Here is a 13568-nt window from a genome sequence, read left to right on the forward strand (position 1 = left end):
ATCAGCCCCCTCTCTTATCTCATGTCCGTGCAGTGTGTCCTCACTGTGCAATCCACTTCTCCTGGTTGAGATCTGGACACACAGCTAACAACTGCCGTGAAAAAAACACTTAACAGTGTTAAAAATGTGTTTGGAAAAAAAAAAAAAAGAACATGCCCCCTTCACATTTCTGACTGCCCCCTCTTATGTGCATTCCTAGAACCGGCCCTGATTGGAGGTGGAATCGATCCGGCACCCTCCTAACTGTGAGGCGGACGTGCTAACTAGTGTTGGCTCGTGAGTGAACGATCCGTTCAAAAAGAACATTTTCTTTTCTTTCATATAACTTCAACCAGTAGGTGTCAGTAATGCCCATTGAAGCTGCTGCCACCTCGCCGTAAAACAAAACGAAGAAGAAAATGACGTAACTTCCCGTTCACGAACAAGTCGTGAATTGCATTTCCCGTTCACCAACGAACGAATCTGTGAGTGAACGAATCACTCACTGAGTGAATCACATTTCCAGTTCATCGCGAGAACGGATCAGTGAGGGAACGAATATAGATTTACGATTTACTTATAGTAGGTTTTAAATAACGTTAATGCAAACAAAATGCCTAAATGCTATTATCCAATATATCGACTACAGTTTCACATTAGATTGCTGGTTTGAGATGTACTTTTATTATTATTATCATTATTATTATTATTATAAACATTTGTCTGGTGTTTTATTCCTTGTCCAAACACATTCGGTATAATAACACTAAGCCAACAAATATAAAATTAAAACATCAATGTCGGCATAACATTTGTCGGCTGGCAATAGCATAGCACTAATGCTGTCTGTCACTCACTCACTCACTCACTCACTCACTCACTCACTCACTCACTCACTCACTCACTCACTCACTCACTCGCTCACTCACTCACTCACTCGCTCGCTCACTCGCTCACTCACTCGCTCGCTCACTCGCTCACTCACTCACTCACTCACTCACTCACTCACTCACTCGTGAAGACCAATCAGCAGCGCCAGCGAGCGTTAGATGGAGGAGGAACTTTACGAGTCAGTGACGTAACTTCCCGTTCACGAACGAGTCGTGAATTTATTATTATTTTAATAAACATTTATGTTAAAACTTGTCTACTGTTTTATTTCTTGTTTTTATATCCGCCCATTAAAACATAAAAATCAGACATTTGGTTAACAGCTTTATATGACAACATGTATATGTGTTTTACATTGTTATATGAGTTGGTGCCCACCAAAATAACAAATGTCGGCATAACGTTTTTTGTTCAACCTTTTATTAAAACACAAACACATTCGGTATAATAGCACCATCAACTACAAGCCAACAAATACAAAATTAAAACATCAATGTCGGCATAACGTGTTAGTGTTGGCTCGTGAGTGAACGATAAAGAACGAATCTTTTCAGTGAACGAGAGTTAACGAATCACTTCCTAAAGTGATTCGTTATTTTTTTCCTTTCATATAACTTTAACCAGTAGGTGTCAGTAATAGAACGATTCGTTTGAACAAATCTTTTTAGTGAACTGATTCTAAAGATTCAGTTCGCCTAAAAGAACTGGAATGCACTGGAATCACGCTACCGAGCCGCCCCAACAAAGAACAAATTATTACATTATTATTATTAAAATATGATTTCTTTTTCTGTGACAGAGCAAAAACAAAACCTCAAAGGATACTTAAAGGGTTCGTAACTTATGCATCCTGGGCATCTCTACCCAGAATAACACAACCAGCAGGAATAAAATGTATCAGGAGCAAATTCTCTATATGTCACAGCAGAAAAGGTCAATTTATGACAAAATTCATTATGACTTATTCTCTTGTACAGGGGCCGGTATGCACATGGTTGTTTTCAACAATCCGCCTTTGTTTCATAGAAGAAGACGACGAGGAAGAAGCCGAAGACATGGATACTAGACACTCCTACTAGTACAGTAGGTGGCGGTATGTGCCTGAGCCTCATTATGAATTTTGCATATTGCTGGAAGAAGAAGACATTTTCGCCATTCGGCAGAGCAACACGAAGATGGCGACGGTTGCGGCAAACTTGTCAACCCTAGGTGGATTCGCTTTTGAGAACTGTAAAAGGTAAGCAACGTTGGCTGTGAATCGACATGTCATAATACATAACCACAGACTATAAAAACAGTTAATCCTTTTCATGCCTGTTCCCTATATTTTCTCGGCGATGATCTAGTTTTAGACAGGATGAGTCAGCGTTTTCATGTACGTTGTGCGCATGTTAAATATGGTCAAACCAGCAATATAATGTGAAATTGCAGTAAACAGAATAACGTAATAATGTTGGGGGAAACATAAACCTCTTTCATGTGCAGGCAAAAGACAGTCTGCCACAAGCTTCATTTGTTCATCCGCTTGCAAGTTGCCTCCAGTTTTTGGATGGGCGCAACATTAGCTGTTAGCTGAGAGAACAGCGAACAGCACGAAAGGAGTACTCTTTCGGTGTGATGTCCCTTTCTTCCTTGGCGAATCACGAATCTACGTTTACAGACTGAACTGGCCTGTATAGTTCTCCTTCGGTCATTGAATTGTTCACTCCTGGAGATGCAACACATTCACTAACTTATCCATTGAGTCTTGGGAAAGGCAGGTAAATCACTGACTCGTTCGCAAGCGGGAAAGTCAGGCCGTTCAGTCGTTCACTCAGACTCATTCGTGAACGAGAGGTTTTGTCATAGCGCATTGGTTGCACTCAATTGAATTGCAAAAAGAACCAATGACTTAAAGAAGTTACCCGTTCACAAACAACACTATTCACCAGTGTAAGAGCGTGAGTGCTGGCCGGAGCACATTTACTGGACATGTGGGGTGGGGTTTATTAGGAGAGCAGTGATTATACTGTAAAAAAAAATATTTACATGCGTGTATATAATTTTTTTAATTTCCTGGGTTTTATTTTTTGTATTTTAGAAATGCATACATTCATTGTGCTCATTTAATTTCTAGAATGATTAGCTATATTTTTCTTGATCAGTGAAAAACATTTGAGCACCACTCCAGCATACGGTATGTTGTGCTTTTATAACTTTATATAATATAACTTTATAAGTAAATATTTTATGATATGACCTTTCACTTGCTTCCACAAAGCAAAGCACTTAACTTGCTTCTTCTATCCAAATGTATCATAAGTGGAAAAAATATTTTTAAGATATATATTTTTTTATTTTATTTTGTAGAAATGGCTTCCTGGCATTAAAAGCGGATGAAGTTGGCTGTTATTTGCCTGCTGCTCGTAAAACTGGAACTACTATCTGCGGTGTGGTGTTCAAGGTGAGTGGGTAAATGACAAAGAACAGGCACGCACACTTGCACGTGCACACACGTGTAGCTTTTGGTGCTATGTAGTGGTGACCTCCAAGAATGCAATGACCTACGACTGAAGTTTGTGCATATTGAAGCACGCGCACTTCGGTGCGACAGAGAAACCTGCCCAGAAATGTGCCCAGTACTAGCGACAGAGAAACCTCATGTCGCTAGTGCTGGGGATGAATGAGCCATAATTTGTTCACTTGTTTGATTTGGCATGGCATATTAATGGATTTATAATTTACGGACTTGAATGAGATTGTGACTTCACCGAAACTGCTGTCCAAAAATGTGCAGAGCTGCCGCAGACTACAATTTTACTGCACCCTCCCCAGTCACCTTATGAGGATAGGCAGTTCAGAAAATAGATGGTTAATAACAATGAAATACGGGATATGTAATTAATTAGTCTAATTAATCACATTTCAATCTCATGTTTGATAAAGGTCCCTGAATGAAGAATTTGCATTCTAGGACATTACAGAATTGTAATGCATGACTCCAGTTGGGTACATTTCACCTTTGAACTGGTTCTGTTAGATTCTCGCTCCCAATCACACCTATGGACAATTATTTTTCTCCAAAAACATGCATGAAATCACTAAACTTTGTACACTCATCAGCCATGGTAAAAATTCCGAATATTTTGAGGTCTTCACGAACCATTAAACTAAGTGGCTCTCTAGCGCCACCTGGAGTGGAAAAATAAAAAATAATCCTGGTCCGTAGGCCTACGAAAATTGGTTGGGACGTGTAGCACCCCAAGACGTATAACAAAGTTATTTGCTGCCATCATCTAAATTGAACAGGAAAAGAGTTATGAATTTTTGAATGTCCAATGATGTTCCATTTTTGCAGATTTACAGGGTCATACTTTTGCACACTTGATTCATCTGATTGGCCCTTACACTCTTCCTAGCAAATCATAAGAAGATCTGCTTAACCCGCTAGAAAAAAATACAATAAATAAAACCTTATCTGAGTGGCCTACACACTCTTCCTAGCAAATCATAAGTAAAGTTGCTTAACCCTCTAGGGAAAAAAAAGAATAAAACATTTATTTTCTGTTGCGCTGCAACTTGGGTGAAGAAGTTCGTATTTGCCTTCAAGCCTGGACTCTTTTCAAATGTGTAACATTTGGAGAAGACATTGTGTTTGCTTGCTTAAAAAAAAAAAGAGCAGATTTTGATGGTCTAAACATTCATGAAAACATGAAAATTGGTGCATACATTGTAGTGTTTAGACCTACTTTCTTATGCGGACTGATACATCTCAGCGCAGCCTATGTTGTCATGTGCATATGGCTATGTATTACACTTGTTTGGCCGTTGTTCATTAGAAAGAAGTTATCAAATTTTATCGGGTCCAATTTCTATTGATCAAGTGTCTATCACGCTATATATTGATATTTAAATGAAACCACTCCAAGTTGACCTCTTGGAATTACACAAAAAATGAATGTACATCCCTGTTTATGCTACATACATATCCCCTGGCCCCCACCACCACCAGTGATGGATTAACAGAACTGAAAACTTTTGTCATTCTCTTTTAAGGATGGCGTTGTCCTTGGAGCTGATACTCGAGCCACTGAGGGCATGGTAGTGGCAGACAAGAACTGCTCCAAGATACACTACATCTCACCTAATATTTAGTAAGTGATTGGATTTAGTGCTTTAACCCCTCACCATTCCTGTTTTGTGTCTTTGCACTTGTCTGATTTAAGTGCTCGCTTACAGTGATCCCTCGTTTATCACAGGGGATCCGTTCCAAAACCACCTGCTAAAAATGAAATTCTGCAAAGTAGAAACGGTGTATATACACGTATTATTTTGAACACATTGAAATGAAATTTTGGGCGGCACGGTAGAGCAGTAGTTAGCATGTCTGCCTCACAGTTGGGAGGGTGCGGGTTCGATTCCACCTCCGGCCCTCAGTGTGTGGAGTTTGCATCTTCTCCCCATGACCATGCGGGTTTTCTCCGGGCACTCCAATTTCCTCCTTGGTAGGCCAATTGAGCACTCCAAATTGGCTCTAAGTGTGAGTGCGAATGGTTGTTTGTCTTTGTGCCCTGCGATCGGCTGGCAAATAGTTCAGGATGTCCCCCTGCCCGATGCCTGCTGGGATAGGCTCCAGCACGCCCGCGACCCCGGTGGTGACAAGCAGTATAGAAAATGGATGGATGGATGAAATGACATTTCAAACATGTAGTGTTTCCAGTTGGCCGCTAGGGGGCATGTGTGTAATGCAAGTAAAGTAGAAGTGTTTTTTCTTGTCAAGCATGAAAAGTGTCCACCTTCAGAAATACCACGTGATGCTAACCTGGGGGGCATCATGCATAACGAAACCAAAGTGAATCACGGTTGCGCATGAATCTCCTGTTGCATTGGGGTCCAGTACACAATATTAAAGCGTTTAAACCCTCCCCAATACAAAACCTTTCCCATTCCCTTAACCGCTGTTCTGTGCATGTATTGTACCTTTACAGTAAATAAAAGAGCAAACGCGTGATGTTGTCATGTGTCTCGACTCCCTCTGCACCGGTTGGTGCGTCTTGCCTCACGTGTGGCCGGCTGTTGCCTCCTGCGCTTGAACTCAATCACGTTCGCAGTGACGCACATTGTTCAGAGGCACACCACGCGCTGAAACGTCGTTCTCACTTATAAACTCACGAAGTAACGCATTTGCAAAAGGTGACGCGCAAAGTGGCAAGGGAATACTGTATATCATAAAAAGGTTATTTTTCAAATTCTCCAGGAGCTCAGTTTTTTTAAATGGTGTATCACTTGGCCGGCAAGTAGCCACAAGGTGACTCATTATATCTGCGGGCTCAGTGAGCAGTTGAATCAGACATGCGCAAGCACACACAGCAGAAATGGTAAGGGCTTAAGAGACTGTAGGTTGAGTGTCAACATCTGAATCATTGCAATAATGGCTGCGTTTATGCAGAATTAATGACCCATCTTTGTTTTCTTGTGGGCAGTCAGCTAACTAAAAATGCATCAATAGCTAAATTCACACTGCAGGTCTCAATGCTGCCGGAGTAAAAGAGCTGTAGCTGACTTCAATTAAATTAGAGATAAATGCCTTTTTTTGAATGCTCCCGTGGCGAATGGTATGGTTGAAAAGTTGGACAACTGAAAATTGGCCAAGATTTTTTTGAGTTGACTACAGCTCTGCTTATCTGATCTTATACCACATATGAAAGTGACAGATTAAAATAAAAAATAAAAACATGAAATTGAACCATTCGGACAAAATCTGTTACAGGTCACGTATGCGCAAAATAACCGGAATTGAGCTGCAGTGTGAACGTAGCCTAGGTCACATTGACATCTAAATATGAGTGGCTTATTTTTTTTTGTCATTTGTATTTCATCGTCTATTGCATGTCATAGTCGACAAACTGCATTGATGTCAAACTTGAACACAACCTGAAGTTATTTTGACCAATTTCATGCATCTAACAGGAGAAATGCATTTGGTTTTTATTGGGCCTTTAATGAGCATTTTTTCCCCCTTTACTTGAGCTGTCACATCTGAAATGAAACGTCAGCCTGTTGTCTTATGTTTCTTATGCAGTTGTTGTGGAGCAGGAACAGCTGCAGACACAGAAATGACCACTCAGATAATTTCCTCCAATCTGGAGCTACACGCCCTCTCCACAGGCCGACTGCCACGTGTGGCCACCGCTAACCGCATGTTCAAGCAAATGCTTTTCAGGTATATGGCATATTGCTACAATATCCGCACAAGACTTTTACGAACGATTATTGTAGTTTTATACAGTTTGTTTTTTTTAAACCCTTTTATGCAACACGTAAATTTTTTTTAAGTCAAATTGACTTTCAGAAACATTATTTATTTAAATAAATAAAAATAAATAGTAAATATATTGTTACAATATTCACACAAGACTTTTATGAACCTTTTTGAAGCATAAACGTGTCTCTTGCGTGCTGACGCGGCCCAGCGCGGGGGCATCAGTACATTGCTCAGAGGCACGCTCCGCCCTATTAGTGCTCATTACCGGCCGCTGTCCGAAATCCTGGACGACAGTGCTTTTTTCCTACGTGCGCGGCAGTTAGCCGCATACCCAGCGCTTGTCCTCAGTGCACACCCCACGCTATCATGGCTCATGGCCATTGTCTCAACAGTTTCGGCACAGTGGTGCATTTTTCCTTTGTGCGTGGCTGTGTCACGTCTCCGCTCTTGCCCTGCTGGTTGGCTCACGCACCCTCCGCGCTATACCACTGAGGCGCGCGTCGCCAATATGGAACTGCTAATCGTCAGTCCTCACTGTTTTGTCTGCTTTGGCACGCGCGCCTGCCACCCGATTCTCGTTTGCCTGACCCGAGATACCCGCAAGGCGCGAGCTTGCTGATCGGCTCGCCACTTTAAAGTGTTTAAAGTGTAAACGTGACACACCCAGCGCAAGAGCATCCAAACAAGACTTTTATAATTTTATTTTTAAACACTTCATTATACTTTTAAACACTTATTTGTATATTGCAATACTTTCTTAAATAGCTTTAAAAAGCTTGCTATGCACTTCTACTTCGATGACGCACAACGCGAGCTCGCTGACCGGCTCATCAGCTCTGCCGGCATTCCAGCCCTGCTGACACAAAGTGATGGAGCAGGGGATACGTAGCAGGAAATTGAGATAAAACGAATCAACATGTTCCCATTGGTGTCCGACCGGCCAATAGTGTGTTGTAAAGTCATATGGCCAGACAAAGCCTCGTGCTTCAAGTGACGCCGCAAAAAGCTACTATGCACCGAATGTATCTGCAATACAGTCAAACCTTGGTTTTCGACTACAATCCATTCCAGAAGGCGGTTCGGAATTCCAAACCTATTTTTCCCATTACAAATAATGGAAAAAATTTGAATCCGTTCCAAGACAAAAAAGAAAAAACGCCTCTTTTAAGCATTTTTTCATTTGCGCATTTTTGTCCGATCGCGCAACTGCAGCGCACCGCTGAACGCTCAACCGTAGCGCGCCGCCGACTGCCCAACTGCACCGCGCTGGTCGCATTATTGTGACAGAGCCGTCGCTGAAATTTAGAAAATATTTTTAAAGTCCTGATGTACTTTCCAAAATTTAAGTGGACCTCAGTGCGCAGGGAGCTTATTTTGGTCCGATCGCGTAACTGCAGTGCGCCGGGCGCTCACTGTCGCTTTGCTTTAAGAGCGTCTTTGTGTTTTAGGATGGCTTTACTGCTCCCACTTGCTTTCTTTGGAGGCATGAGTAGGGGTTAATACAGTCCTTCTCAAATAGTGGGGCCAGGGGGCCGCGGTGCGATACCAAGGTGTGTGTGACACCGGGAACATGCTTTTCTTTTGGCTGTAGTAGATTAAAGGGTAATTATACATCCCCTGCAGTAGGCGGGAGTGGCGGTATCACTGTAAGAGTGTGCGCAAGGAGTGTTCACCCTACAGAGTAGAGCGCACGGAACATACGCACACACAGCACAGACAGAGCAGGCGATAAAAAATGCAGTGGGACACCATGGAAAAATATTGAACAGGGTTGAAAAGAACAGCGGAGAGAGACGGAGATAAGAGAATTGAGAGTCACACGAAAGCTAAGACAAGGAAATATGACGAAGCGTACGTAGCGCTCGGCTTCAGTATTACTACGATGGGGGATGAGGAAAGACCGGTGTGTTTACAGTGCCTTACAATTTTGGCAGCGGACAGTATAAAGCCAAATAAATTATGGCGGCACTTATAAAGTCATTGCACCCCAGTCTTGCTTGAGGTTTTTCAGCGTAAAACGGGCTGAATATTGCCTACAATTATCACACAAAATTATTGAGAAGCACTGGGTTAATACAATCCTCAAAGCAACGAAAATACAATAACAATGAACGGAGTCAGTCGGCATCCGCGGTCGGGTTTTCTCGGGTCCTCTCGGCTCATCTCGCGAGGTTAGACCGCCGAATCTTTGTTCGACAACCGAAGCAAAATAATCTCGAATTTTTCGTTCGAATTCCGATTTGTTCGAGAACCGGGACTTTCGAAAACCGAGGTTTGACAGTATTTGTTTTCATAAAAATCCACCATGCACCGAGGCCGCAATGGTGAACCGCAAAGTAGCGAGGGATTACTGTATACAATATACCAAACTCTCGTTTGAATCAAATACAGATGTTTTTTATCCTTTTTTTCAATTCAGATATCAGGGCTACATTGGTGCATCTCTTGTTCTTGGTGGAGTGGACTGTAACGGTCCTCATCTTTACAGCATCTACCCTCATGGCTCTACAGACAAGCTTCCATATGTCACCATGGGTCAGTTTCAACAACCACAACAGAAACATGAATATGTCCCCTTGTATAAATGCTGTTACTATTTCACTTGCCAATGAATTGTTAAAATGTGTGAAAGGCAGATATATTTAAGGAACTATGACCTACATTGATCCCTGAAATTGGGGCAGAAATTTGCAGTTGTTCGGTATCGGGTGAAAATGAGATTTTAACAAAATTTTTGACTCATTCACCCCATGGATGGTTATATTTGTCAACAATTGTTTTTCTAACAGGTAAGCATAGTTGAGGGTCTCACCCAGTTTGTGTGCTTGATTGACATGATTAGGGGTATCACAAACGATTACTTTTACAATTTATTATCCCATCCATTCCTTCTATTATTTAAGTACTTGCTGCCCAAAACAAAACAACAGCAGCCAGTGGTGAACGCCTAATTCACACTGACTGCGGAATGGATGCGTTGCTCTGTCTGTATGGAAGAACGTACGACTGCAATGCACATCCACTGCGGTGCGTTGGTGGTGCGTGTGCGGACAGCTGAACCGGCGAGATTACGGGAGTTCACGCGATAACTGTATAAAGAGAGCAATCCCATCGCAACTGGTACCGCTTCAGCTGCGTTCTTGTTTGGCTTGAGATGTCCCCAAAATCCACACTGCCTGGGCAGTAGACTCCCAATTCTGCATCGTCGGTATTGACAATAGGTTTATGAATCTGTCATTGAAAACAGTTTGATAAAGTGACATTTTCTTACGAGATGAGCCATCAGTAGCAGGTTTTATGGTTTTGCTGTAAGCAATAAGTGTTATGCTTCTCTCAATATACATAACGATTTTCTTTTTTGCCTGGCAGGCAGCACCCATAAGCTTGTGGTAAAATTCTATCCCCTTATTCCAAAATGGTTCAACCACTAGTGTACCACACAGAACATGGACCATAGAAAGTGAAAGTGTGTTGCATCAGGAGATAAAGAATATGAAAGTTAAGCAGGTGAAAAGCAAAAGCTATAACACCATTCTCAAGCAGGTTGATGATTTGGCTACGGTGTCTCGTCATTTTGAAGTTTGGGGTCCACAGGACTTGCCCACCTACCTGGCCCCAAGAAGAAAATGGATGACAAATTGTGGAGATGGATAATATGAATAGTAACCACTAACAACCACAGAAGAAGATGCATGTGAATTCAAAGGGCAATCAGTGTCAGAATGCAACATCCATTGTTGATTGGGCCAAAGCAATGGAGGACACCACTGTTGAAAGCAAACCCCAAAAAATGTGAGACTGGAATTTGCCACAGTGTATATTGTCAAACCGCAAAGCATATTGGAGAATGTCCTGAAGACAGATGAGACAAAACTGAAGTTTTTAGCAAGGCACATCTCTTATGGTAAAGGAGATATGTCAGGCTGAAAGTGGTACAGAAACGGTAGCACGTTTTGAGCTCATTGATGCAAAGGGCAGCAGTCAGAATATTGTATACGATCTTTTGAATTTTTTAAAAATATTTTTTTTTTGCTGTCAAAAATCTGCTCCATATTTCCCCTCATTCATCAATAATGTATTACAAATGAGTGGAAATGTGAATATTTACATCTTAGTCCAATTGCGATTCATGTTCACCCATCAATGTTCTACTTGCAGCCCTAAACTTTCAGATTAGGGGCCACTGTGATTTTAATAAAGAAAAGTGAGTCTGGAGCCCTGATTTTCATGTATAGGTTTCAATGTTTCTCAAACAGTATTGTAGTGCAATTTTAACGCTTTCTCTTGCCCTTCAACCACCCCCCTTTGGTTAACACCATATGTTCTTTTTACAAGGTTCTGGTTCCCTGGCTGCTATAGCAGTTTTCGAAGACCGATACAAACCTGATATGGAGGTAAGTCAAGCAATTGTTAATTACATCAAATAAAAAAGTAATCTACTTTTGTTGTGGGTGTTATTGGTCAAATGCATTCATTATGTAGGAAAAGGATGCCAAGGCATTAGTGCGTGATGCCATCGCTGCAGGAATATTCAATGATCTGGGTTCTGGCAGCAACATAGATCTGTGTGTGATCACCACTGATAAGGTGGATTACATCCGACCCCATGATGAGGCTAACAAGAAAGGTTCCAGGTCAGAACAGAACAAGTTTTGCTGTCATGTTTAAATGTTTGTGTGTTTTACAACATCAACATAGTGTGATGGTGTCATCTATAAAAATACTGGGCAAACGCAAATTTTAATCGTGGAAATTGTTGTTGTTGTTTTTTTTACACAGATTTTTAAAAATGTATATTTCTCAGCATGTCAGGCACAAAAAAAATGCAGATATGCACAAGTAATTCATCTCAAATTTTATGTGCATCTGAATAAAAACTTAAAAAATGTTGACCAGTGTAAAAAATGAAGTTGAAAACTCGTTTTTCTCTGAAATGATATAACACCCTGAAATACCATTTTATATTTTTACTTGAATGGAAATGTTTTTGTATTATGTATACAATTGGTTCATATGCTTACCCCCCAATAGAACTGGTGACTACAAGTACAAAAGGGGAACAACAGGTGTCTTGACCAAACTGGTGACGCCACTGAACCTGGATGTGACGGAGGAAGGTGTGCAAACCATGGATACTTCCTAGAGTATTTACCCATTGTATTTTTTGAAATTAAATGCTGTGGCTTAGTTGTCATTAAATGCATCTTTTTCTGCTGTAATGACTTGTTTGTTTTGAAATGATTGGAGGACATCATGATTCAATCAGTTCATCCATATTTTGTTTCAAGCGTCTCACATTAAATGTTTATAAACAAAACATAAATGTATACATCTGGATCACAGTTAAAATATGTTTGTTTGTTTTCAATCAGTATGGACGATGTATTGTGGTTGAATGGATTTAATACAAGTTAGTAGGGCTGGTTGACCAACAACTAACCACAATTATGATAAAATTTCTAAAAATGAAATGTTTTCACCTACATAAACTTACCAACATGCTCTCATGCCTATACTACACTTAAGAACACATCATTCTTTTTGTCAAGCACAAAATGATATTGCAAATAAGTGCAAGTCTCTTACATTTTCATTCTCGCTCATCACACCTTTGCTGCATTGCGCCCTTATCGATTATCATGTTTTGTCTTTTCTACTATATCTATTTGAACTAGTCCTGGGCTAACATGGGACCTTGGGTACCATAATTCTTGCCATGGAGTGGAAATGTGTGTTGGTATGACAGAAATTCCTGAATCCTTGAAAACCCATAGTATGACTTGAAAGAACGACCAGAAAGTAAATGAGTAACTAAGTAAAACAAAAATAAACTAAAGCTAATATTAATAAAAAAACAAACAATTAATTAAAATAAATGTGGTCCATCCTACATGTGTTTTGCCCTTTTAGGGGCAGTGTGGGCACTAATTACAAGATTACGACTAGATCCTTTCGGCATTTTGTTTGCCACAATGAATTCCCCCCTATCTTGGTAGAAACAATCAAAAATCAAATCATAAGATTCTGGCTGTTGCTACCTAAGCGTATGCAAGCAGATCATGCAGAAAAACACTAAAAACGATTAAAGTGTGAATGACAGAATGTGGGCACGGTTCTGGTTGTCTATGTAATACATATATAGATAAAAATGTTTCAATTACCGTAATTTCCGGACTATAAGTCGCGTTTTTTTTCATAGTTTGGGTGGGGAGGCGACTTATACTCAGGAGCGACTTATATGTTTTTTTTCACAAATTTTTACTTGATCATTAAGACATCACTTAAAAGTATAGTTGACCACTTCCCATGTTATTTTTAGTATAGTTGATCACTTAACATGCTGCTGGATTCTGTCCACAATTTAGGGAGCGCGTTATCTGCGCCTCACGGCAAAAGCCTTTGCCAATCACCTGTTATCCAATTTACTCACTGCGTGCTCGTTTGATTTCTTCAG

General features: G+C 40.8%; 1 protein-coding gene across 1 annotated transcript; it reads left to right on the forward strand.

The window, feature by feature from the left end:
- The first annotated feature begins 1944 nt into the window (after window positions 1-1944).
- On the forward strand, window positions 1945-12333 carry psmb7 (proteasome 20S subunit beta 7). The gene is made up of 8 exons (XM_088391998.1): window positions 1945-2107; window positions 3220-3313; window positions 4906-5003; window positions 6932-7072; window positions 9534-9649; window positions 11450-11508; window positions 11597-11748; window positions 12146-12333. Exons 1-8 carry the CDS (start codon window positions 2046-2048, stop codon window positions 12255-12257), a joined length of 834 nt encoding a protein of 277 aa, XP_088248124.1. The 5' UTR covers window positions 1945-2045; the 3' UTR covers window positions 12258-12333.
- Window positions 12334-13568: the final 1235 nt, after the last annotated feature.

The sequence above is a fragment of the Syngnathus floridae genome, chromosome 12, assembly GCF_059516105.1.
Source record: "Syngnathus floridae isolate MCC-2025c chromosome 12, RoL_Sflo_1.0, whole genome shotgun sequence".
Classification (NCBI taxonomy): Eukaryota; Metazoa; Chordata; class Actinopteri; order Syngnathiformes; family Syngnathidae; genus Syngnathus; species Syngnathus floridae.